Genomic DNA, 26,871 nt, shown 5'->3' with positions numbered 1-26,871 from the left:
GGTTTCTCTTTAGGTTCTGGCCTTTCTAGGGAGTTTTTCCTAGCCACCGTGCTTCTACACCTGCATTGCTTGCTGTTTGGGGTTTTAGGCTGGGTTTCTGTACAGCACTTTGAGATATCAGCTGATGTACGAAGGGCTATATAAATACATTTGATTTGATTTATACTCGGCCTTGTCTCAGGATGGTAAGTTGGTGGTTGAAGATATCCCTCTAGTGGTGTGGGGGCTGGGCTTTGGAAAAGTGGGTGGGGTTATATCCTTCCTGTTTGGCCCTGTCCGGGGGTATCATCGGATGGGGCCACAGTGTCTCCTGACCCCTCCTGTCTCAGTCTCCAGTATTTATGCTGCAGTAGTTTGTGTGTCGGGGTGCTAGGGTCAGTTTGTTATATCTGGAGTACTTCTCCTGTTTTATCCGGTGTCCTGTGTGAATTTAAGTGTGCTCTCTCTAATTCTCTCTCTCTCCCTCTCTCGGAGGACCTGAGCCCTAGGACCATGCCTCAATACTACCTGGCATGATGACTCCTTGCTGTCCCCAGTTCACCTGGCCGTGCTGCTGCTCCAGCTTCAACTGTTCTGCCTTATTATTATTGGACCATGCTGGTCATTTATGAACATTTGAACATCTTGGCCATGTTCTGTTATAATCTCCACCCGGCACAGCCAGAAGAGGACTGGCCACCCCACATAGCCTGGTTTCTCTTTAGGTTCTGGCCTTTCTAGGGAGTTTTTCCTAGCCACCGTGCTTCTACACCTGCATTGCTTGCTGTTTGGGGTTTTAGGCTGGGTTTCTGTACAGCACTTTGAGATATCAGCTGATGTACGAAGGGCTATATAAATACATTTGATTTGATTTATACTCGGCCTTGTCTCAGGATGGTAAGTTGGTGGTTGAAGATATCCCTCTAGTGGTGTGGGGGCTGGGCTTTGGAAAAGTGGGTGGGGTTATATCCTTCCTGTTTGGCCCTGTCCAGGGGTATCATCGGATGGGGCCACAGTGTCTCCTGACCCCTCCTGTCTCAGTCTCCAGTATTTATGCTGCAGTAGTTTGTGTGTCGGGGGGCTAGGGTCAGTTTGTTATATCTGGAGTACTTCTCCTGTTTTATCCGGTGTCCTGTGTGAATTTAAGTGTGCTCTCTCTAATTCTCTCTCTCTCCCTCTCTTGGAGGACCTGAGCCCTAGGACCATGCCTCAATACTACCTGGCATGATGACTCCTTGCTGTCCCCAGTTCACCTGGCCATGCTGCTGCTCCAATTTCAACTGTTCTGCCTGCGGTTATGGAATCCTGACCTGTTCACAGGACGTGCTACCTGTCCCAGACCTATTATTTGACCATGCTGGTCATTTATGAACATTTGAACATCTTGGCCAAGTTCTGTTATAATCTCCACCCGGCACAGCCAGAAGAGGACTGGCCACCCCTCATAGCCTGGTTCCTCTCTAGGTTTCTTCCTAGGTTTTGGCCTTTCTAGGGAGTTTTTCCTAGCCAACGTGCTTCTACACCTGCATTGCTTGCTGTTTGGGGTTTTAGGCTGGGTTTCTGTACAGCACTTTGAGATATCAGCTGATGTACGAAGGGCTATATAAATAAATTTGATCTCCTTGAGCACGGAGCACCTAGCTCTTACAAGTGTTCCCTTTGCTTTAACCTGAAAGAAACTGTCCAGGTCCCTACAGAATTCAGTTAAATAAGCCTGGAGACCTACATTGCCTTGCCCCACCAGCTATACCTCCACCACTTCACTAATATTACGCTCGAGTTCCCCCAATACCCTCCTAGCCTCTGAGGATGAGAGAGCTGTGTACTGTTGACAGAAAAGCCAAATTTGGACTTTTCCCACATCCCACCATTGACTCAGAAAATAATACATCTCTTCACTGCCCCCACCTTTCCCAAAAGGTCTGGAAACCTCAGCAAAAAGTGGCATCTTGTAAGAGCTTTACATTAATCTTCCAATAAGATGCCTGCCAAGGCCCTGGTGAAATACACAGCCGAGCCATGGTTGTGATCCGAAAAACCCACCTGGACATGTAAAACTGATTGAGTCGGGCTGCACTCACCCCAGCCCCAAAGACCTTCACCTATGAATACTGTCTTGTGTTAGGATGTCTAGTTCTCCAAACAACCACTAGATCAAACAGCTTCAAGATGTTGTCAAACCCTGATCTGTTTCACGTCTTTGTGCTTGTCTCCACCCCCTCCAGGTGTTGCCCATCTTCCCCATTATCCCCAGTGTATTTATACCTGTATTCTCTGTCTTTTGCCAGTTCGTCTTGTCAAGGCTTCCAGTGTTTTTTCCCCGTACTCTAGTCCCTGTTTTCTATGTTTCCCGGTGTTGACCATTTGCCTGCCCTGACCCTGACTGCCGTTCTGTACCTTTCGGATTCTGCTCTGGATTACTGACCTCTGCCTGCGCTTGACCTGTCCTTTGCCTACTCCCTGTTTCTTGTAATAAACTTTTGTTACTTCAAACTGTTTGCATCTGGGTCTTCTCCTGAGCCGTGATAGATGTCCCTCAACACCCCCACTGAGCCTGAATGAGGCTCCTCCGCATTTCCATATTTCTTACAGTTCCAGTTCCCCCCCAGCCACCATCATCTCCTCATGCACTACCTGTGAGAGTTCCTGTCTAAGACACCCAATCAGACACGCCCTCTCTCTCCCTGTATTAAACACATACACGTCTAAGGACAAAACCCCTGTTGTTAATTTCTGCTTTTATTAATGCTTTACTGCTTTTTTGCTGTCTACCCCTATACAACTCCTTTGAAGAGCACATTTTTATGTTCAGACCCGGAGCAAAAAGGACTGCACTGACATTTGTTCCAGCACACTTGCCACTTTCCACCAGAGCCCCAAATCAACTTCATTCAAAACATGTCCTGCAGAAACAACACCTGTACTTTTTTTGGTTTTACATATTCACCCAACAGACTACTCTTTCCCACATCTCTGGTGAGCCTACCCGAAGAGTCTCCATAAGAAGTGAGCAAAGAGCCAGCAAAGAAAGAGACCAATAGCAAAGCTCAAAAAGCCCCAATGTCAGAAAAAAAATGATTAATCTAAACAGCATCTGAAGGTAGACCGTTTCGCACTGTTGTGACCCACTTCCTCAACCTAAATATTTCCTGGGTGAGAGGACATCATGCCCGCAATTCTCCATAGTGTGTGGTACTGATCTTCCAAACTTTCCAGGATCGCAAAAAAACTTCAAGATGAACCTTTTTCCCTTTAGTCTCATTCAGAAACCTTGACAGTTCCCTCACCGTGTACTTTGACCTCTGCCTGTGAGTCCTCAGACTCACCTTCCTCTTCTCCATCTCCAATCCTGACAACCTGCCCTTTCTCTCTAGTTGGGGCTTCGCCCCTAGCATCAGGCAAAGGTTCCTTAGTGCCTTTGACCACACCAGCCTATCCCCTCCCACCTCCTTTCTTCTCCCCCTTTTTCCTCTTATGCTTGACACCCTCCTCCACCGCCCCATGTGACAAAGAAATCAAACTTTCAAATACAACAAGTGTAGACCTTACCATGAAATGCTTACTTACAAGCCCTTAAACAACAGTGTAGTTCAAGAAGAGTTAAGAAAATATTTAACGAATAAACTAAAGTAAAAAGTTTTTTTTTTTTTTAAACAGTAACGAGGCTATATACAGGGGGTACCGGTACAGTCAGTGTTCGGGGGTACAGGCTAGTTGAGATAATTTGTACATGTAGGTAGGGGTGAAGTGCCTATGCATAGATCATGAACAGCGAGTAGCAGCAGTGTACAAAACAAATGGAGAGGTGGGGTCAATGTAAATAGTCAATGAATTGTTCAGGAGTCTTATGACTTGTGGGTAGAAGCTGTTAAGGAGCCTTTTGGTCCTAGACTTGACGCTCCGGTACCGCTTGCCATGCGGTAGCAGAGAAAACAGTCTTTGACTAGGGTGACTAGAGTCTCTGACAATTCTATGGGCTTTCCTCTGACACCACCTATTATACATGTTCTGGAAAGCTTTCCCCCAGTGATGTAATGGACCATACTCACTACCCTCTGTAGCGCCTTACGGTCAGATGCCGAGCAGTTGCCATACCAGGCGGTGAGGCAACTGGCCAGAATGCTCTCTACGGTGCAGATGTAGAACTTTGAGGATCTGGGGTTCCATGCCAAATCTTTCTGTTTACGGAGGGGGGAAATGATTTGTCCTGCCCTCTTCACAACTGCCTTGTGTGTGTTTGGACCATGATAGTTTGTTGATGATGTGGACACCAATGAACTTGAAACTCTCGACCCACTCCACTACAGCCCCATCGATGAGAATGGGGGCCTGTTCGGCCCGCCTTTTCCTGTAGTCCACAATCAGCTCCTTTGTCATGCTCACACTGAGGGTGTGGGTGTTGTCCTGGCACCATACTACCAGTTCTCTGACCTCCTCCCTATAGGCTGTCTCATCGTTGTCGGTGATCAAGCCTACCACTGTTGTGTCCTTCAACAAACTTAATGATGGTGTTGGAGTCGTGTTTGGCCACACAGTCGTGGGTGAACAGGGAGTACGGAAGTGGACTAAGTACATAACTCTGAGTGGCCCCTGTGTTGAGGATCAGCATGGCAGACGTGTTGTTGCCTACCATTACCACCTGGGGGAGGCCCATCAGGGAGACCAGGATCCAGTTGCAGAGGGAAGTGTTTAGTCCCAGGGTCCTTAGCTTAGTGATGAGCTTCGTGCACACTATGGTGTTGAACGCTGAGCTGTAGTCATCTGTGGACCTGTCGGCGCGGTATGCGAATTGGAGTGGCTCTAGGGTATCCGGGAGGATTCTGTTGATGTGATGTGAGCCATGTGAGCACGTGAGTGCTACGGGTTGGTAATCATTTAGGCAGGTTACCTTTACTTCCTTTGGCACATGGACTATGGTGGTCTGCTTGAAACATGTAGGTATTACAGACTCAGTCAGGGAGAGGTTGAAAATGTCAGTGAAGATACTTCCCAATTGGTCCGCGCATGCTTTGAGTATACGTCCTGGTGATCTGTCTGGCCCCATGGCTTTGTGAATGTTGACCTGTTTAACTTCTTATGGATCATTGGGACGCTACCGTCCCACCTGGCCAACATCTGGTGAAATTGCAGAGCGCCGTATTCAAATTACAGAAATCGTAATATTAAACATTCACGAAAATACAAGTGTCATACATCATTTAAAAGCTTAACTTCTTGTTAATCCAGCTGCGTTGTCAGATTTCAAAAAGGCTTTACGGCGAAAGTACACCATGCAATTATCTGAGGACAGTGCAGAAAAACAGAGCCATTTTTCCAGCCAAAGAGTGGAGTCACAAAAATCTGAAATAGAGGTTAATTAATCACTATCCTTTGATTATCTTCATCAGATGACGCTCATAGGACTTCATGTTACACAATACATGTATGTTTTGTTCAATAAAGTTCATATTTATATTTTAAAAATCTCAGTATACATTGGCGCGTTATGTTCAGTCGTTCCAAAAACATCCGGTGATTTTGCAGACAGCCACATCAATTTACAGAAATACTCATTATAAATGTTGATGAAAATACAAGTGTTATACATGGAAATACAAATAAACTTCTCCTTTGGTCCTAAACAGAGAGTACACAGTTGCAGAATACCTGACCATTGTGACTGACCCAAACTTAAGGAAAGCTTTGATTGTGTATAGACTCAGTGAGCATAGCCTTGCTATTGAGAAAGGCCGCAATAGGCAGACCTGGCTCTCAAGATAAGACGGGCTATGTGCACAGTGCCCACAAAATGGTGTGGAAACTGAGATGCACTTCCTAACCTCCTTCCAAATGGATGCCCATATTAGAGACACATATTTCTCTCAGATTACACAGACCCACAAAGAATTTGAAAACAAACCCAATTTTGATAAACTCCCATATCTATTGGGTGAAATACCACAGTGTGCCATCACAGCAGCAAGATTTGTGACCTGTTGCCACAAGAAAAGGGCAACCAGTGAAGAACAAACGCCATTGTAAATACAACCCATATTTATATTTATTTTCCCTTTTGCATTTGAACTATTTGCACATAATATGACATTTGAAATGTCTTTATTCTTTTGAAACTTTTGTGTGTGTAATGTTTAATGTACATTTTTTTATTGTTTATTTCACTTGCTTTGGCAATGTAAACATATGTTTCCCATGCCAATAAAGCTGTCACGCTTGCTCCCGCTCCCCCTCTCTGGCGCTTGAGGGCACCAGGCTGCCCATCATTACGCACACCTGCCACCATAAAAAATGGTCTCACCTGGACTCCTTCACTTTGTTGATTGCCCCTCTATATCTGTCTATTTCCCAGTTGGTTCCCCGTGTCAGCATTGTTGTCGTCATGTCGTTGTGTTCCCCCTGTCTAGATGCTGTTCTTGTTTTGTTATATGTCCGTTGTTTCATTAAATGTTCACTCCCTGTACTTGCTTCTCGTCTCCAGCGTCAGTCCTTACAGAATGCTGACACCACTATTTGAAACATCAGGGAGTTTGTGTTCTCGGTGGTGACTGTGGTGTCCGGGTGTCGCCACGGATGGAACCGGGGGTTCCTCAGCTGGCTCATCAGGCTTCCACGCCTTAGCTGGCTCGAGAGGTTTCCTTGCCTCGGTTGGCTCCCATCCCACGTCATGCCTCAGATGGCTCGTCGGGCTCCGACACCTCAGCCGGCTCTTTGATAGGTTGACTAGAGTGAAAGAGTGTTCCATTTCTAGAAGGGTAAAAAAATAACCACACGGCTGCTGACCATAAAAAGACAAAGAAGTGTTTCCAAATTTCGTTATTTTCACAAGAAATCTATGATCGAACTTGTTTGACGCTTTGCTTGTCATTCTGTGTCAGCTTTTCTAATGAATGTTCACTTTTAGCCATGTTATGGAGGGAAGGCACAAATAAAATGATCATAAAAAGTCAAATATGTTATAAATATGCTTGTTATAAGACCATAGGAATGTAGTTTGGGTTCACCAGCTTGTGAGTGGAGTGGAAGAGGCCAAGCTTGATGTGTTTACATATGGACTGCAGTCACTTGAGCTCTCTGACTGCCCTCAACAACAGCTGCAGGGAAGGTGAATGCCATGTCTCTGGAAAGGCTTTCCTCTGACCTAACTGGCTCCAGAAACATGGTATTTGAAAAGTATTGCTCAAGTCCTTCAGCCTACCAAAACAACAAGGATGAAAAATGATTACACACAAACAAACATTGACGTGTAATACAACCCAGGCGAGACGGAGAGAGGTCCTTTGAAGAAGTTTAACAAGAACAAGATTTGTGTGTTAGAGTCACAGATGTATCAGCTGAAATAACTAACAACTTCAATTGATACTCCAATTAGGAGAAAAGAGAAATTGCTTTCGCTGACCTCTAAGTTTATTGAAGTAAAGTGAAACTTTTCATCTGTTCTGTACATTGACCAGAACCATCTTGCGGACGGCGTCTGAGGCCACAGAGGAGATGGGGATCTCCCCCAGGACCAGTGGCTTGATGGGAAATAGGGCAGATGTTCCGTTCTGACTCCCCACAGACACTGTGTGTGTACTGGCTTTAGAGAGATCCTTATTGTCCGGTAAGACAAACTCAAATGAGTGACTCTGAGCAAATATCACCATGACCGAGCAGAACATAAGAAAAAGCAAGGAGAAAAATAAAGAGACGAGAGGGAAGTCACCCAGATTAAAATATATGGAATGTATGGACAGACAAATGTAATTGTTCTTTACCCCATATGATAAAAACAACATGACGTGTCGCAACAATATTACAGATTAGAACTATGATAAAATGACTGTCTCGTGTCCTGCTCCACATAGTGGTGATAGTGCTGGGATAAATCCATGTTGGATTAATGGGCTCAATGCTTTGATACCTCTAGCACGACTCTAGAGGTGTTTAGTGCCGGTGATCATTATAAAGATAATACAAACTGACCAAAACAGGTTCATTCTAGTTCTGAATGCTTCTCCACTACAGGAGGATAACATTTGTGAATATGTTACAGTAAATAATATCAAATTGGCTATGCCAGACAGACATCTGAGAGCGACACTGACTACAGTGAGGGCAGCAACCTCAAGCTCCTCTTCCAGGTAGTTGAAGAGAGTGACCTCCACAAGCAGCAGCTTGCCTCGGATTATGAAAGCAGGTAGATTCAAGGACAGGAAGATGTCCTGGAACATGTTGAGCTGAAAACACAAAAGTGTACATAGAGTAGAGTAGAGTAGAAACAGTGACTTACAGGGTGCCAATGATGCAGATGCATGTGATGACCTCAGCAGGGATCGCAGTGATGCCCATGCCCAGGTCAGCAGACATGATGAAGGCAGTGGCTACACAGGAAGTGATGCAGTCTGGAACAGTTAGAGGGAACTCAGCCGTGGCAGAATCTCTGTTGAAAAGACAAAGTGAGGCATGTAGTCAGTAAACGTAGGATTAATGCATGTACAGTATATTAAAATGACTCATTCACATGTCTCTTTGTCCCCTTGCTCCAGGAGTGTGTCCACCCCGGGTGTATGTGTTATAGAACATGGCTCCTGTCCATCACCTTGTGTTGCTGTCTAGCCAGTCATGTCTCGGGGAAGTCCCTGCATTCCCGAGGCTCCTGGTCCATATCATCAACCTCACCACCAAGGAGTTAGTGAAATCCACTAAGTACTGTATTAAAACAAGAAGCAAACAGTATATTACTGATTTACACTACCATTCAAAAGTTTGGGGTCACCTATACGTTTCCTTGTTTTTGAAAGAAAAGCTATTTTTTGTCCATTAAAATAACATCAAATTGATCAGAAATACAGTGTAGACATTGTTAATGTTGTAAATGACTATTGTAGCTGGGATCGGCAGATTTTTTAATGGAATATCTACATAGGCGTACAGAGGCCCATTATCAGCAACCATCACTCCTGTGGTCCAATGGCACATTGTGTTAGCTAATCCAAGTTTATAATTTTAAAAGGCTAATTGATCATTAGAAAACCCTTTTGCAATTATGTTAGCACAGCTGAAAACTATTGTTCTGATTAAAGAAGCAATGAAACTGATGAACCAGACTTGTGGAGGTCTACCTTAGTATCTGGAGCATCAGCATTTGTGGGTTCGATTACAGGCTCAAAATGACCAGAAACAAAGAACTTTCTGCTGAAACTCGTCAGTCTATTCATGTTCTGAGAAATGAAGGCTATTCCATGCGAGAAATTGCCAAGAAACTTGTCATACAATGCTGTGTACTACTCCCTTCACAAAACAGCGCAAACTGGCCCTAACCAGAATAGAAAGAGGAGTGGGAGGCCCCGGTGCAATACTGAGCAAGAGGACAAGTACATTAGAGTGTCTAGTTTGAGAAACAGATGCCTCACAAGTCCTCAACTGGCAGCTTCATTAAGTAGCACCCGCAAAACACCAGTCTCAACGTCAACAGTGAAGATGGAGACTCCTCTGTCCAGTGTGTGTGTTATTTGGCCCCTCTTAATCTTTTCTTTTTATTGGCCAGTCTGAGATATGGCTTTTTCTTTGCAACTCTGCCTAGAAGGCCAGCATCCCGGACTCACATCTTCACTGTTGACGTTGAGACTGGTGTTTTGCGGGTACTATTTAATGAAGTTGCCAAACTTTTGAACGGTAGTGTATGTGACAGTCACTTTCACTCCTGTTTTTAATGCTGTTTTTTTGGTGATGTCATGGTGTGAGTGTGGCCTTATTCACCACCAAGATCCCCATCAGCGACCCGAGCTCAGCCACAGAAACCTTGAGTGACACCTCATCAGCAGGCCCTCTCTTCACTCCAGCTCAGAGACACCTGACAGACAGAGGTCACAGGTCATACTATCACACCTCAACATACTGGGACAGGATAGCAAAGTAAGGATAATGAATGACTATGCTGCTAGGCTGACCAACTGAACTGAATGTAACCTATTCTAATGATTAAATTTAGAGATATGATGATGTTTTTATCTGCTCCTTGACCTGGTGCAGGACTACAAATGTTTAAAGTAAAATAACATATGACAATTACCTTGTGTTTTTAGAACTTGGGCAATAGGAACATGCAGAGCTTCATTGATGATACACCTCCTACCTATCTCTCTGATTTGGTCCTGCCGTACATACCTACACGTACGCTACGGTCACAAGACGCAGGCCTCCTAATTTTCTAAGCAAACAGCTGGAGGCAGGGCTTTCTCCTATAGAGCTCCATTTTTATGGAATGGTCTGCCTACCCATGTGAGAGACGCAAACTCGGTCTCAACCTTTAAGTCTTTACTGAAGACTCATCTCTTCAGTGGGTCATATGATTGAGTGTAGTCTGGCCCAGGAGTGTGAAGGTGAACAGAAAGGCTCTGGAGCAACGAACCGTCCTTGCTGTATCTGCCTGGCCGGTTCCCCTCTCTCCACTGGGATTCTCTGCCTCTAATCCTATTACAGGGGCTGAGTCACTGGCTTACTGGTGCTCTTTCATACTGTCCCTAGGAGGGGTGCGTCACTTGAGTGGGTTGAGTCACTGATGTGATCATGCCCCCCCTTGGGTTGTGCCGTGGTGGAGATCTTTGTGGGCTATACTCGGCCTTGTCTCAGGATGGTAAGCTGGTGGTTGACGATATCCCTCTAGTGGTGTGGGGGCTGTGCTTTGGCAAAGTGGGTGGGGTTATATCCTTCCTGTTTGGCCCTGTCCGGGGGTATCATCGGATGGGGCCACAGTGTCTCCTGACCCCTCCTGTCTCAGCCTCCAGTATTTATGCTGCAGTAGTTTGTGTCGGGGGGCTAGGGTCAGTTTGTTATATCTGGAGTACTTTTCCTGTCCTATCCAGTGTCCTGTGTGAATTTAAGTATGCTCTCTCTAATTCTCTCTTTCTTTCTCTCTCTCTTTCTTTCTCTCTCTCGGAGGACCTGAGCCCTAGGACCATGCCTCAGGACTACCTGGCATGATGACTCCTTGCTGTCCCCAATCCACCTGGCCGTGCTGCTGCTCCAGTTTCAACTGTTCTGCCTGTGATTATTATTATTTGACCATGCTGGTCATTTATGAACATTTGAACATCTTGGCCATGTTCTGTTATAATCTCCACCCGGCACAGCCAGAAGAGGGCTGGCCACCCCACATTGCCTGGTTCCTCTCTAGGTTTCTTCCTAGGTTTTGGTCTTTCTAGGGAGTTTTTCCTAGCCACCGTGCTTCTACACCTGCATTGCTTGCTGTTTGGGGTTTTAGGCTGGGTTTCTGTACAGCACTTTGAGATATCAGCTGATGTACGAAGGGCAATATAAATAAATTTGATTTATGTAAACTTCAGACTTCAACTGTATCTTATGAAGAATATAGGGAGGAATCAGAACTGATCAGAAGGTCAAGGCGCCTTAACTTAACTATCATTTAACATTGATGAAAGCCCCCTTACCATTGTGATCCACATTGAATTGCTTTACACTCACAAGTTCCCGTAACACAGAGAGACAATGCGAGGGTTTCAGCACACTGACAAATTAACTCTGGTTATTGTTTTTTTTCTGCCCCTTCGACAGTAAGACTTAAAACTGCTGGACAGTTTGTGTTTGGTTGTAGTTATCTACTCTATAATGATTAAAACAACAAAGGAGGGCTTTGTGTTATAGTTCACAGAAGACACGCTTCACAGTAGACAATTTTAAATAACACTAACTCATAGTTAGTATTAGTGTAAATTCTTCCTAATGATGAAAACATTTCCAGACAAAAAACACATTCAAACCCCAAGGCTATCTGTGAACAATGGTTTGTAGAATTGTCCAGATGAAATGTAGCCAGCATCATCCTGAAAAACTTTAATGAAGATATAATAGCAACTCAATGTGTTTTTAAGCAGAAATATGTTGGCATGGTCCTTTCAAATTTAATAGGAGTCACATTGATGGAAGTCACAATGGTCCACTTGCCAAGGGGTGGATATTCAGACAGCTGCTGAAACTCTTTGGACAAAATCCCCAGAACTCTGCCCAATGACATCCACTGCCAGATTATTTTTGCCTTGGGATCCTGGCTCACGCAATTTTAAAAGGAAATTAGAATTATCAACTGTCCATCACAGTTCCATTTCCCAAGGTTCATTCATCTGGCTGCTATCACTTCCACACTGAATGTTCATGCAATACCCCCTTGGTATGTTACCTTGTAACATACACCTTAATGATAATATTGATCTTTAAAAAAAAAATACAAATAATAATTGTACTTTTATTCTTATTTACAATGACAGCCTACACCGGCCTAGTTAAATAAAGGTAAAAAAAATATACATATTGTGTTCTACTAAAGTTAGTCTGCTATTTTCTCAGTCAAACAGCAGATGGCAGTAAACAGTCAATGACACCTCCCTGCCGAAGGAGGGTGTCATTGTTCTTGTTGATGCTAAAGTTGAAGGGTCGCAGACACTTTTGCCATGTTCGTGTACTAGTTGGAACTCAGACATTTCAGACTAGCTATAAGTGTTTGTAATATAGTTATACACGTGACGGAATTGCAATATTTCCGAGAGTCCTTGTTCCAACTAGGATTGAACGCAGCAACTGTACAGGCAAAATGACAACATTACGAGCTTTCACATGCGATGATTTGTTCAAATTCAACAACATGTGAGTTAATGTCGATTTTTTTTAAATAATAATGTTGAATAGGTAACCCATCTAGCTACACCGTCATTATGTTTTTAATGAACAATAGCAATTGCTTGTTGGCTAGTTGCAAGTATAGCTAGCTAGCCAGAAGTTAATTATCATACAGTGCGATGCATAGTTTGAGACTATCTGCTAACGTTAGCTAGTTTACACTAGTCAACTCTTGATTATAAGATACATTATTTGGTATATTTCATGGACCATAATAGCTCACTAGCTAGCTACGCAAGCTTTCCAAGATTAGCTGGCTAATTAGAGCCAGCTAGCTAACAGTTAGATCGAAAACGTTGGGCGTAACGACATTTGATTAAACTGTGAAGTCTGCTGCACCTCATCGGGGGATTGCATTGAATGCACGAAACATCTCAGTATTTGTTTCTCTCTTCACAGCAACCTGGATCCATTGACAGAGACTGTATCCTTTCAGTACAAATTGTTCCCCAGCATTGTAATAACATACCACCGTCATGCACAGACACCCCAGATAGTTCAACGTTAGCCTTTGTCTTGTTATCAGGAGAAGACAAGCTTTCCTTAACTTTCTTTCACAGTACGGAATCCCATTTTACCTACAGTACCTGGCCCACTGGCCAGAGTACTTCATTGTTGCAGAGGCCCCTGGTGGTGAATTGATGGGTTACAGTGAGTAGGCCTACATGTCATACACACCTAGCAATATGATGATTGCTTTAGAGAAAATGCAATAGCAAACATAATTGCAATAGCAAAGGCATACATTCTGTGTAGCTTCCATCAAAATGACACTTCTGACTATCCTCAGTCATGGGAAAGGCAGAGGGATCAGTGGCGCGAGAAGAGTGGCATGGCCACGTCACAGCTCTCTCTGTGGCCCCAGAGTTCAGACGACTTGGACTGGCAGCCAAGCTTATGGAGATGCTGGAGGAGATCTCAGAAAGGTGGGGCTGACTTCTAATGCTTCAGGTTACTGAGATCAGGGTCGTGTTCATTTGGCAATTTTTTATTTTTTAAACTGAAATGGAGGTAGTACTTCAGCATTTCCCAAACTCTGTCTTGGGGCTCCGACTCGGTGCACTTTTTGGGTTTTGCACTAGTACTACACAGCTGATTCCACTAATCAAAGCTTGATGATGAGTTTGTCATTTGAATCAGCTGTGTCGTACCAGAGCAAAAAACAAAATGTGCACCCCTTGGGGTCCCCAGGACGGAGTTGGGGAAACACTGGACTACCTGGTCCAATAAGAAACCCTTTGAGTTATTGTACCCTACTGAACAATAACCATGTTAGAGTAGATGTTAGAGTAGAGCTGGGCGATATGGACAAAAATCCATATTGTGCTAAATTGCCTGAATCGATGTGATGACGATAAATAGAATGATAGTTTTATAACACTAATGTGCACCGCTTTTTTAATTATTATCCTTTAAACTACTAATAATAATTTGATGGTTGTAGCCATCAATTGTCCCATTAACAATCCCCCATATTAGCAAACTTATTTAATTTAAAGCTTCACATTTCTCTCGTATAGACTACTTCTCGTAATGAACGATATCGACAAAATGCCTGCGATAAGTGATCGGTGTTGATCATTTTCAGTTTGTCGTACCAGCAAAGATCTACTTCTTTGCCTCACTGTTGTTTAGGAAGGGTGGGTTCTTTGTTGATCTGTTTGTGCGAGTCTCCAATCAAGTGGCGGTGAACATGTACAAACAGCTAGGCTACAGCGTTTACAGGACCGTGATAGAGTACTATTCTGCTAGCAATGGAGAACCGGATGAAGACGCCTATGGTAATATGAACCCCTTCAAATCAATGTAAACATTACTGTAACTCAGACAATCATTATGTGGATATGTACTCACTCTTTGTCCTTTTCTGCAGATATGAGGAAAGCCTTGTCGAGAGACACCGAGAGGAAGTCCATCATTCCTATACCACATCCTGTCAGACCAGAAGATATAGAATAACAGTAGACTGTGGCTCTGACACTTTTGAAAACAAATGCATTTATATTTCTCGGTTATCACTAGTTACCACAGCCACAAAGTAAAAATTGGCTATGGTAAAAATTAATGACAACATACATTTGCTTTTTGGTCTTAATTTTAGGTTATGGTTAGGCAGGGTTAAGAAATGGTAAAAATCAGTAGGGTTTACGATATTTCCACACAGTCTACATTAGAAAATTAAGTGAGAAAAGTGTTATTAGGACTAGTTTTATTTTTAGGGTGTGATGTGTGAAAGCTTAGAGAATATCATTGTACATAATATTGGCAGATCTAATAAGTTATCCTTTGTGAAACTATGATTTGATGACAATGAGTCAGTCACTGTTTGGTGTGAAATTTGAAATGCAATATAGATTTGAAAGGACTTTAATCCAAATTCAATAAATGATTACTTACCTGGGTAATGATACTGTATCTGCTGCTTTGTTACAACAGTCAGTTCTATGGTTCAAATAAATTAAAAGTTGGATCAGTGTTTTTTTTATTTACACTGTCATTGCACCACAGTAAATGAATAAAACAAAGACATGGAAAAATAATCACTTTTTTTAAGCAATAGAAATTACCCGATGAGGTCCCCAACTTGTCCCTATCTGTAATGAGTAAAACATTTTTTCTCTCCAGACAAGCTAATCTTTCACTGAGTCCTTATTGCTCTTCCTTGGCTGTTTCTCACCACCATCATTGTCACTACTACTGCTGCTGCTGCTGCTTCCACTACTGCTTTCATCAGAATCATCTCGGTCATCATATGTGCTCTCCTTGGGGACTTTTTCAGGCACAGGCTCACTGACTATAGGCTTTTCTGATGATGGTGATGCTAAATCTTCTGTCATTTCTTTGTCTATTCCTCTCTCCGCTCTTCCGTTTTCTTCTCCCTCCATTTCTTTGCCCCTAACTTCCTCCACTTTACCCCTATCCACTTCTCCATTGTTTTCTTCCTCATCCTCTTCATCGTCTTCTTCATCGTCTTCTTCTTGTTGCTGCCTCTTCCACATCTTGGCCATGGCGAGCAGCTTGAGGTTGGGCTGGTTCGCTGCATCCTCAGGGAAGATGTAGTCGTAGTACTCCTCCCACCCTGCATCTGACTGATGGATCAAAATGAAAAGTAAATTAGTGATCAGCCGAACCACAACACATAAATAAGGGTAATGAATTGATGTTGGATTGGTATGATAAGACTAAGAGAAACACTACTTACCCCGTCCTCTGCCGTGAGCTTTCTCCTCTTCTTCACCTTCTCCGGCAGCAGTTTCTTCACCCTTTCCCTGGTTGTGTCTGAGCCAAACTCCTGCTCAAACTCCTTCCAAGACTCCAGCAGCATCAGGCGCTCCTCCTTCTCCTCACAGCTCCTCAGGCCCTTGTTGGCCTCCTCAAAGATCCCCCTACACCTCTGCAGCCGGTCAGAGGTATCTATGGACAGCTCATACTGGGCATAGCTGATCCAGACCTGCAGGTAACACATTTGGCAAAATTACAAAATGATCAAATATTGTTTGATGAGTTACTGCGCCACAGTGAGTATTAGGCAGGTGAGTAATGTAGTATGGGACTATTGGTAGCAAGACAGTCATTAAGGTTAAAGGGACAGCTCTCACCTTTACGTGCTGTGTGCGCTGCAACAGTCTCTTGTAGAGACCTCTGGTGTTGTCATACTCTTCCTGCTCAATTTCAAAGTCGATGTAGGACTTCCACAACACCTAAGATTTTAAAATAAAACATTTGAAAGTAAAATACTGTTCAGTGGTATTTCAATTACTTTTCACTACAATACTTTTCACGTGAAGGGTGTCTTCAGACATGCTGAAAGTGGAAAGCCAACACAGTGCGTAAATAAATGCCCAGGGTGAACGTTTTTGAGCCTGACCTCTGGCATGTCCAGTCGTGGCTGTCCGATGGCCAACTCGAAGATGGCCCGGGCTCTCTCTGTGTCTCCCAGGATGGTCTCCAGCTCAGAGAACTTGATCCAGGTGGTGCAGTTCTCGGAGGCAAACTCCAGGTACTTCTCATAAAGCTTCCTACATCGGTCAAACTCTCTGAGCTGCAGCTCCAGTTCAATGTAGCCCTTAAACAGCTTGTTCTTTGGACATTTACCAATGGCTGTGCCCTGGGGAGAGGGAGAAGGCCAAATGACAGAACATTTCAAGTTTGAAGTATCACAATGAAAAACATAAATCATCAACAGTAGGAACCTTACCAAGCCTTGTCTAGCAGCTTGGAGGTTCTTCTGGCGGATTTCAAACTGTCCGTAGAGTAGCCACATCTTGGCAAACGTGAACTATGAGGAAAGAAACAAAGTAATAAGTTTGATGATTTGTTGATGAATGTTTTTTTGTTGCATATCAAATGTTTTATTAAACCCCATTTCAGAAACAGAGGTGCCATTGATTGTAAACATTGAAAACTACCGATACCTTTTTGTGAGGGATGAGATCAAGACATGCCAGGTACACCTGCCTTGTTCTCTCTGGGTCCTGCCAATCAACACAATAAGCACTGAAATCCACAGGCATATGCACAATGTCACACTTAGCAATGTGAGAATCACAGCCAATAGGGATGTGCATCTTTCCCTTTCAAGAGGATTCGATACGTATCTAGATACAGGAATGATACGTTTTAGTTTGAAACGATTTGGTTTGATTAGAGAACGAATTGATGTGATTCGGTTGGATGCACTATCATTTGTTGCATAAAACATTCCTTTTCCATTCTAAATTCATATCTGCTGCTGATGAAGCTCATGAGCTGGGCATATCTGAGCTGACTTCTCTGTGTGTGTAAATGATGTACAGTGGAGCAAAAAAGTATTTAGTCAGCCACCAATTGTGCAAGTTCTCCCACTTAAAAAGAGGAGAGAGGCATGTATCTACCACATATCAGATTAGGGTCATAAAAGAGACTAGACATCTACCACGTATCAGATTAGGGTCATATAAGAGACTAGACATCTACCACGTATCAGATTAGGGTCAATGCCAAACGTTCTCTGGAGTGGTGAATCACGCTTCACCATCTGGCAGTTTGACAGACAAATCTGCGTTTGGCGGATGATAGGACGGGAAATCTTAACGCTGCAGCACACAATGACATTCTAGACGATTCTGTGCTTCCAACTTTGTGGCAATAGTTTGGAGAAGGCCCTTTCCTTTTTCAGCATGACAATGCCCTCGTGCACAAAGAGAGGTCCATACAAATATGGTATGTCGAGATCAGTTTGGAAGAACTTGACTCTGACCTCAACCCTAAAAAATACAGTTGGGATGAATTGGAATGCCGACTGTGAGCCAGGCCTAATCGCCCAACATCAGTGCCCGACCTCACTAATACTCTTGTCGTTGAATGTAAGCAAATTGTTTGTTTCAGCAAACTGTTTCAGCATGATAATGCCCCCGTGCACAAGCGAGGTCCATACATAAATGGTTAGTCGAGATCGGTGCGTAAGAACTTGACTGGCCTGCACAGAGCCCTGAACTCAACCTCATCAAACATCTTTGGGATGAATTGGAACACCGACTGCGAGCCAGGCCTAATCGCCCAACATCAGTGCCCAAACTAACTAATACTCTTATGGCTGAATGGAAGCCAGTCCCTGCAGCAATGTTCCAACATCTAGTGGAAAGCCTTCCCAGAAAAGTGGAGGCTGTTATAGCAGCAATGGGGGACCTCTCCATATTAATGCCCATGATCTTGGAATGAGATGTTCGATGAGCAGGTGTCCACATACTTTTAGTCATGTGTATTTTTGGAAGGTAGAAAGAAAGTAATATGAGAGAAAAAAATGTTAATGAATCAGTGATTCGTAACTTTTAGATTGATTTTCTGACCGATGCATGCTACATTTGGATCGGTTTGGGGTCCGCGGACCAATGCAGTCGTATCTTAAACATTTGAATCGGGGACCGATGCATACTGGTGAATCGTTACATCCCTAAAAGCCATTATTTAAACACAGAGGATGCAATGTAGGCCTACCTTGACCTCCAGTTCTTCATATAGAGCGTAGTTTATCCACAGGTAAATGTATCTTCTCCAGTGCCTCTTCTCCTGTATAGGAGGGATATTGGCGATGGCCCTCTCATAGACCTCCCTGGCAGTGTCAGGATCTGCGTCACTCTCCACCAGGCGTAGGTAATCAAACCATGCGTCATAATTGTGTGGGCTTGCCTATACAGGAAGAAAAACCCAATCCAATAACAAGCCATTAGTGGATAGAATATTGTTTTAATGGATTATTTTGGGATGAAATCTTTGCGAATCTTCATAGGTTTAATTTACCTTGACTTCCTCTTCATACTGAAATCTCCTCTTGCTGACGATGACGTCCTCGATTCCCCTCCGGTCTCCAAACTTCTTCTCAAACACGGTGTAGAACTTGAAAAGCTCCTGAGCCTGCTGCTTGGGAATTCTGTCCAAGGCGTATTTGTAGATGACTCGAACTCTCTCAAACTAAGACACAAGGGGGAGAAAAGTTGTGTTGTTCTGGGGGCGGCAGCGTAGCCTAGTGGTTAGAGCGTTGGACTAGTAACCGGAAGGTTGCGAGTTCAAACCCCCGAGCTGACAAGGTACAAATCTGCTGTTCTGTCCCTGAACAGGCAGTTAACCCACTGTTCCCAGGCCGTCATTGAAAATAAGAATGTGTTCTTAACTGACTTGCCTGGTTAAATAAAGGTCAAATTTAAAAAAAATTAAATGACCACAGTTGGAGAACACTATAAACGTGTGGGAATAACACTGACATGGTTCAAAGTGTCAGATTTACAAACCTCTTTCTGTTTCTCTTCAAATCTGGCGAAGGCCACAAAGAGGTTCTCATCAACATGCTCCTCGCCAAAGAACTCCACTGATCTTTCAAACACCTTCCTTCCATGGGCGATGTAGCCATGCTTCTCTTCAAAACGGGCGTACTTAATCCAATTCTTCACATCAGGGTGGACAATCACAAGTGCACTGGAGTTAAGGAGCTTTAAAAAAATAAAAAATGAGAGAGATGCACTCTACAGGCATGAAGGTAATACCACTACCAAAGGCAATGCATCATTACAAATGTAATCATCTGTTAGAATAAAACACCTGTTAATGAATAATGCATATCAACAGTCAGCAACCACAACTCATTTGCTAATACATTGTAGTAAGTCATTGCTTTACGCACTTCCCATCAAAAGGATATATCTCTCATAGATGGAGCGGGCCTTGTCGACTTCCTTGTAGCGCAGCTCAAAGTTGATGTAGGAGTGCCAGGCTTGTTCCTCTGGTTCCCACTCTGTCCAGCGCTCAAACACCTGTCTGCAGCCAGCGATGTTGCCCAGCATCTCTTCCATGTAACTGTACTTGTACCTGAAAGGGGGAAAGCAGCAAAAGAACAGATGAGCGACAAAATCGTGCTTTTTTTTTATACCTAAACTTTTTTAACCAGATATGCTCAGTTTAGGAGAGGTAAAGTTGTTAAGTACCAGAACTGGTTGACACGGGGCAAGATGGTGATGGCTCTGTCCCAGATGTTGCGGGCGTGGTTCACCTGCCGGTTCTTCATCTCCATCTCGGCATACTTCAGCCACAGAGCTATATTTCGGTGGTCTACATCCAGAGCACGCTCGTAAATAGAGCGAGCCCTGGGGGGGTGTAAAAAAAAAAAAGGCTCAGATAACAAGTATCCCAGTCAAACTCCATCTATAACATTCACATCGGATTCCAAATACAACAATTATCCCTGTCAAAATCCATCTACATTCACATTAGACCCCATATACGTATGAATCACAAGAATCAGCTTCACAGAGACATTGACAAGCATTAACTTACCTCTGGACTTCTTTCAGACTCTCCTCCCATTGAGCGTATTTTATCCAGTTGCTGATAACAGTACGGTTCTTTCTGATGTTGTCTTCAAATCCCTAAGAGAAGGAGTCAAGTCCAGTTTGTATCTGATTAGATCAATGTATTTACTACTGTGCACTACACAAGATTTGCAGACAACTGAGAATGTTGAAACTGTCTGGTTGGCACACCAACAGAATACCAACAGTAAGACTGAAGTCTGAAGTGTAATACATGTGTCACTTGGGGTCTTACCTTCCTCTTCTTCAACTTGTAATCGTTCAACTCCTCTTCATCAGTGATCTTTTGCTTGGGTGGCGGTGGCAGAAGCTCGAGCTCCCTCTCCTTTGCCTCCCTGAGCAACTGCTCAGCTGTGATTTGTACCTCTGCAGGAGCTTTGTTTTTCACCTTCACAGCACAAATTAAGACGTTATTTTGGAATTGGATGAAACTAGTTGATTGAAGACAATACTAGTTGGCTACATAGGTAGTACATGTTCCAAATGTAAACAGTTCGTTTAGTTAGCTGGCATAAACTTTAAATAATTAGCTAGCTAGCCCTTCCTCGCACACAGTTGGGTCAGATTTCTCGATAGAGTAATCTACATTAGTTAAATAAATGCAAAATAGCACTTCTTACATAGCATGCTACCTTTTCGTTCGTTTAATGTAGCTAGAAGTAATCTACATTCGTACCAAAACAAAGCACTTGTCTTGTTATGGTTAGCTAGCTAACGCTACCTGGCTAGGCCATATTATAAGTTCCCTAGCTAACGTTAGCTGTTTTTAAACTGTTCGCTACCTTCGCTACTTTCGGTATCCTCTGTTTCCCTGCCGCAGTAGATGCCATTTTACTGGATTGTATGGTAGAGTCAATTAGAATCAACTATTACAACAGAATCGATCCGTTTATAATATTTTCACAGCGCGCCTGTGGACTCCGCCATGACACTTTCAAACGTGCGCGCGTTGAACGTAACATGTGAACTGTGACTCTTCACCCCAAGACGTCACCGAGCGTTATGTTTCTATGGTAACATACCTCCCCATTAGCTGGAGCTAGTACTCGTTTTACTTGATTTCTAACTTTAGGTTGAATGCAGGAGAACAAACTGTTATTGACACGGTATGTGTCGATAATGAGCTAGCTAAGCATGAAATAGAAACCCTGATTTGAATCCTTTTTGCAAATTCGGAAAAATATATATCAGAACTGGAAAAGTTCTTGCATCCACCAGGTGAGTTAGCATGATAGGCTAATTTGACAAGAAGAATGCTACCGGAGTGGATTCCAATGTGTGACGTTAAATACTTGATGTGATACCCCCTAGCTAGTAATTTCATCATTACAAGAATGCATTTGTTGTGTTTTGGTCAAATTTGTATTGGAAAGCCATTTACGTTTATTCGCTTCTCATTTGCTTTTCTCTTCCAAAATCAGAGAAAGATGAGGACCATAACTTCCTCGGGTGGCAAAGTTGAGACTGTGACTGTGAGGAGAACAGAGTCATCGGATGCACATGCGATCAATAGCCTGATCAGTCCTGCCACAGTAGCAGTATTTGGAAGAGTAAATGTAATTCATCTACTGTGAGTATGTATAGCCTTAATCATGTCTGCCAAATGCATGAAACAGATATTCCCACTCAAGGTGGAATAATATTTTTTGTTACATGTCAGAATGCATGAACATGCAAGCGTCAATCCATTTTAGATGGACCACAATAATTTATCCTGGCTTTTCTGTATGTTGGTATCCTCAGAGAGAAGGCCAATCTGGCAGTGACCCTGAGCAATGCGAAGAATGAGGTCTTGGCCCATGCTGCCTTCTCTGATCACCCCATTGGAGACATTGTGGATCAAGCTTGTTGGGAACCATTCCTGCATGACAATTACAGTGCTGAAAAATACACGGTTTGTATCAACTAGAGAGACTTGTTCTTGTTTCCTTTCCTCTTCTCTTCTCTGGGTTTAACCATATTTTCTCGTCACAACAGCCTCTGAACACACTTTTCCTGCACCTCTTCGTGGCACAGCCGATCTTCTCCATTGGGAGTGCCAAAGAGATTGTAAGGTAGGAAGCACAGGAGGCTGGTGAGGGTAGGATGGCTCACAATAATGTCTGGAATGAAGTGAATGGAATGGTATCAAACATGGAAACCATGTGTTTGATACCATTCCATTTATTCCATTCCAACCATTACTATGAGCCCGTCCTCCCAAATTAAGGTGCCACCAGCCACCCTTGGTAGGGAGATTATCAATGTTTTCTTTGTATGCAATCAGCAAAAAGCGAGTGAGTGTCAAAGTGAGCAGCACTAACAAGTTATGGCATGGCATTGCTCATAATCACGTAACAACCCCTTTCATAACGTAGGCTCAAAAATATAACATGTTCAACTTTTCCATAATATAATAAGACCAGGTTTGAATCCTGTTTGTGGCAACTAGTGATACAGCAGTCTGCCATTCCTATACCACATATGCTTTTCCAATTTGATTCCACAGCCATTCCATAAAATTTCAGCATGAGAAATTAGATTCTCATGATGTGATATGGCATGCACTGTAGGTTCTTGACAGGGTGATGGATTGTGCAATAAGAAAAGTAAACATCTTCTTACAGAACTGTGTTCAATGCTATCACAGAGCTGCAATACATCTGCTTGGTCACCCCAACTAGTCGATGTCTAGGTAAGTGTGTAGTCCTTTTTTATAGAATATGTATTACAACATGTGTAATCATATTAGTTAAATTTCTTCATCATGTATTCAAAAATATATGATTGTGAAGGATTCACAGTATGCCCACTCCCACTGTGTGTTTTCAGAGCGTGCACTGGAAAAGATCTTTGAGCCCATGAAGAGTCTGAAGGATCCAGGGCCCCAGTGTTCAGCATTTGTGTGCCACAGACACAGTTATTGCCCAAGGCTGCATGTCCGCCGAGCCAGGTCCTCATAGTCATTTTAACACACCTGCGTTCTGTACCATAGCACTTTTGCTTTATACTCTCAAATTTGATTTTGCAGTTCACTGTATGATAAATTACTTTTTGGAATTAAGGAATTCATTGTTTAATTCCAACATGGTCTCGGAGCATATCATATTATTCTGTACGTAAATCCGAAGAAACGCAATTTAGTATATGTTAGGTTTTTATTTGTGGATGTCCATCACCCATTTCGTAAGATATGTTAGAAATTACAATTCGTATTATTAGTTACGAATTTGCAAAATGTACAATATGTTACGAATTTTCTAAATGTGTGATATGTTACGAATTCTAGCTAGGCGTCTAGGTGGCTAACGTTAGCTAGCGGGTTAAGGTTAGGGTTAAGTTTAGAGGATAGGTTAAAGGGTTAAGGTTAGGGTTAGCAGAAGGGTTAGCTAACAGGGTTAAGGTTAGGGGTCGCCAGGCTGTTCATCATTACACACAACTGTCACCATCATTATGCACACCAGTGCTTCATCGGACTCAATCACGTCATTGATTGCCTCCCCTATATCTGTCACTTCCTGAGTTTCATTGTCTGCATTGATGTAGTTTTGTTTCGCTTGTCCAGATGCTGTTCTTGTTTAGTTTAATGTTTATTTATTATTAAATCTTCACCTGTACTTGCTTCCCATCTCCCACCGTCTGTAGTTACGGAAGCGATACAAGGGCCAGGGTTAGCTAAAAGGGTTAAGGGAAGGGTTAGCCAACATTCTAAGTAATTAAAAGGTAGTAAGTAGTTCAAAAGTTGCTAATTAGCTCTAATGCAAAAGTTGTCAATGATGAGATTCGAACAACCTTTGGGGGCGTAATACGCCCACCCATCCACCCCGACCAACCACCCTACTTTCGTTTTTGCTTTAAGTAGCCATCTTTCTTATGTAACCATACCAAATGTAACATATCATACTCATTTCAGAATCCCAGATTTACATTTACCATGTTACGTCTAGTCTATGAGACCAGGCTGTTATTTCAATACGTTCACATGTATTTCTATTCTAATTTTAGTGAGGGATGATCCTTGGGTTGCTCATGGCTTTCATCAAGTGATTGGCGCTTCTGTTACAGGGTGGAGGATCATGATGACCTCACACACATCTTTGCGGAGCAGACAAAGGCCCTCACAGGATCCTATGGGACTTACTTTCTGGCTGAACTCATTGAGGCTCAGGACGACGAAAATCATGCAGCTGTTTGTGAGGTCAGCTATGTTTACAGTTCTATTTCTTTGTTGTCATGAGAATATATTTATTTCTCCTTAATGCATTCCAACTTCAGCCAAAACCACGGGAAAGGAAAAAATGTTAGCCCTTCTGATTATCAAGCTTTGGATCAAGTCAGCCATTTTGTTCTTTCTGATATTATCTGTCTCTTTGTTTTATCATTGGCATCAGTAATCTCTGATCCACTGTCAGAGAGTTCAGTCCATTTAAAATGTAATAGCAGCGGTGCAGATGCTTTTTCCTGGTTCACAGAAATCCTGCTAGGGTGAATTCCCCCAGGACTTAGAATATGACAGATCTTTCCTCCCCTCCCTGCAACTCAAGCTGACACGTGTTCATGGCAGCATATGGTAGATGGGAGTTGACACTGCCAAGACAGGCTCTCACTGAACATATTGTGTCCAGACATCTGTAGCATTTAGTTTTTTTTGCCTGTATGTGTTCTCCATTCAGAGAACAAACAGCACAACACTTCCCAAGAGGGTTGTACTATTCTGCACTCTATTTTAACAGCATTGCCAATTATTTACTTTTTTTAAGTCATATCCTAGAACGAAATACTGTAATTGGTCAAGTTTGATAGTATGCACATGTATATTACTAGTGTTGATACACTTGATTTAATTAGAAATGGCTTTACAGTAAAATTACCGTGTCTGTCTGTGTTCTGTCTTCACAGAATGAGGGAACTGCTGTGGGTTTCATCAGTGTGAGTGGTGACATCAACTTGAAGCTGCTCAATGAATGCTTTGAGCTTGGGCCCTTCAACGGTCTGTATAAGCCCAGTCCAGAGGACCTAACTGAGACTGCCCCTGAGCCAGAGGGAGAGGGGACTCCAGGGGACACCAACACCATCAGCCCACAGGGTAGCACTGGAGAGGTGCAGTATGAGATGAATCTTACCCAGAAAGACCCATGTCCAAAATCCAAAATCAACGATACTGTAAGGCTATAACAGATATGCAATTGTTAGGCAAAATGTGACATATTGGTTTGATTAAATGAATTGCAAGGTATCATCACAGGATGTGGACCAGACAAAGGATTTTGATCAAGGTGGCATTACAGAAATACCCAGTGAAGTATCAGAGGTAAACCAATTATGAATTCCTTATGGTATTTCCTTCATGTCCACCTAGCTATGGGCTCTCATTCATCTCCTATTGATATATTAACACTGTATTGATGTCATTGCAGCCAGGGGACAGCCAGGCTTGTGCGGCAAAGCCTCAGGGTTCAGAATTGACTCTGAAACCAAGAGTCTCAGTAACACCCAATGCATTCTGTATTCAATTATTTGTCATCTACAAGAATTTTGAAATGAGGTAAGTTCAGGAGAAAGTCACAAGCATAACGTTGCTGTCTGATGAAAACCTTGTAACTCAATATTTGCCAATATTTGTATGTATTTATTGAAAGCAATAAGTCCCCTCAATGTACTCTGAACATTTCATTACTCTAGGACTAATAAAAGGTATTCAAAATACCTTCTGAAGTTTCATAATTGTTGGTTCATTAATGGGAAAAGATGTTAAAAAAAGAAAAAAATCTTCAATGTTTCTGTTTTAAGAAAAACAGCAACAATAATTTGATTACTAAGTCATTAATTGATTAAGTAATTACCTAGTAATTATACTGGCATTGTTTGGATGAGAGTTTAACTAACCCATTTGAAAAAACGATTCTGTTTTGGATAAATAAAGAGGAAATACATTCCTGTTAATTGAAGGTGATCAAATGTAGTTTTGCTTTCTCCAATTTCACCACTTCATGAATCTGTGGAAACAACCTTTCACTAGTCATGGCAGCCCTCCAGTATGTATCTGTCTTTAGCTGTGTGATTGTTAGCTGGCTCCCGCTGCGTCTCTCTCTCTATCGCCTTACTGCCCAGCTGTCCTGGAATATGGAAGCCAGTTACTCCCCACCGAGAATGAGCATGTAATTAATGAGTATGGTGCATAAAGTGACAGCAACTTGAAGGAGAGAAGTACTGAGATGTGCAGATTGCTTGGCCAGATTGCTTGGCCAGTTGTTCCACTGCTGTGATTTCCATGTTGGCTCTGATTAGAGCCTTGGCAGAGACACAGTTTCACTTAACTTCCCTCATTCATCTCCTACAGATCAGTGGACTTCCTGCCCAATATATTTAAACTTTTCCCTGTAAGTACCCGCTAACAAATCTT

At 42.8% G+C, this 26,871-nt stretch overlaps 3 protein-coding genes across 6 annotated transcripts in view; 2 read left to right on the top strand and 1 right to left on the bottom strand.

The window, feature by feature from the left end:
* The first annotated feature begins 12,320 nt into the window (after positions 1-12,320).
* Positions 12,321-15,118, top strand: naa20 (N-alpha-acetyltransferase 20, NatB catalytic subunit). Its single transcript, XM_020496322.2, has 6 exons — positions 12,321-12,615; positions 13,048-13,072; positions 13,209-13,299; positions 13,439-13,574; positions 14,284-14,429; positions 14,522-15,118. Exons 1-6 carry the CDS (start codon positions 12,563-12,565, stop codon positions 14,605-14,607), a joined length of 537 nt encoding a protein of 178 aa, XP_020351911.1. The 5' UTR covers positions 12,321-12,562; the 3' UTR covers positions 14,608-15,118.
* On the bottom strand, positions 15,107-21,454 carry crnkl1 (crooked neck pre-mRNA splicing factor 1). Of its 2 annotated transcripts, XM_020496321.2 has the most exons (14): positions 21,272-21,453; positions 20,725-20,877; positions 20,455-20,546; positions 20,106-20,264; positions 19,823-19,989; positions 19,416-19,594; positions 18,928-19,098; positions 18,625-18,816; positions 17,064-17,123; positions 16,847-16,927; positions 16,517-16,756; positions 16,248-16,349; positions 15,851-16,099; positions 15,107-15,737 (listed from the first exon to the last, which is right to left on the bottom strand). In XM_020496321.2, exons 1-14 carry the CDS (start codon positions 21,317-21,319, stop codon positions 15,279-15,281), a joined length of 2,352 nt encoding a protein of 783 aa, XP_020351910.1. In that variant the 5' UTR covers positions 21,320-21,453; the 3' UTR covers positions 15,107-15,278. The 2 variants fall into 2 exon arrangements, with proteins under 2 accessions (XP_020351910.1, XP_031692863.1); XM_031837003.1 differs by having other exon boundaries at positions 16,517-16,927; positions 21,272-21,454.
* A 35-nt stretch (positions 21,455-21,489) lies between these two features.
* cfap61 (cilia and flagella associated protein 61) overlaps positions 21,490-26,871 on the top strand; it is a 31,645-nt gene continuing 26,263 nt past the window's right edge. Inside the window, exons 1-11 of one of the 3 annotated variants that reach the window (XM_020496319.2) lie at positions 21,490-21,707; positions 21,911-22,059; positions 22,233-22,383; positions 22,467-22,543; positions 23,096-23,163; positions 23,301-23,421; positions 24,534-24,666; positions 25,368-25,568; positions 25,714-25,779; positions 25,886-26,013; positions 26,809-26,848. In XM_020496319.2, the coding sequence (XP_020351908.1) occupies positions 21,917-22,059; positions 22,233-22,383; positions 22,467-22,543; positions 23,096-23,163; positions 23,301-23,421; positions 24,534-24,666; positions 25,368-25,568; positions 25,714-25,779; positions 25,886-26,013; positions 26,809-26,848 (1,128 nt within the window). In that variant the 5' untranslated portion in view covers positions 21,490-21,707; positions 21,911-21,916. Of the gene's footprint in view, positions 21,708-21,910; positions 22,060-22,232; positions 22,384-22,466; positions 22,544-23,095; positions 23,164-23,300; positions 23,422-24,533; positions 24,667-25,367; positions 25,632-25,701; positions 25,780-25,885; positions 26,014-26,808; positions 26,849-26,871 lie in introns of all 3 variants that reach the window. The other 2 variants (XM_020496318.2, XM_020496317.2) reach the window with 2 other exon arrangements.

Source organism: Oncorhynchus kisutch, linkage group LG12 (assembly GCF_002021735.2).
Source record: "Oncorhynchus kisutch isolate 150728-3 linkage group LG12, Okis_V2, whole genome shotgun sequence".
Classification (NCBI taxonomy): domain Eukaryota; kingdom Metazoa; phylum Chordata; class Actinopteri; order Salmoniformes; family Salmonidae; genus Oncorhynchus; species Oncorhynchus kisutch.
The sequence above is the reverse complement of the archived record's forward strand: the minus strand, read 5'-3'. Positions and strand labels throughout refer to the sequence as shown.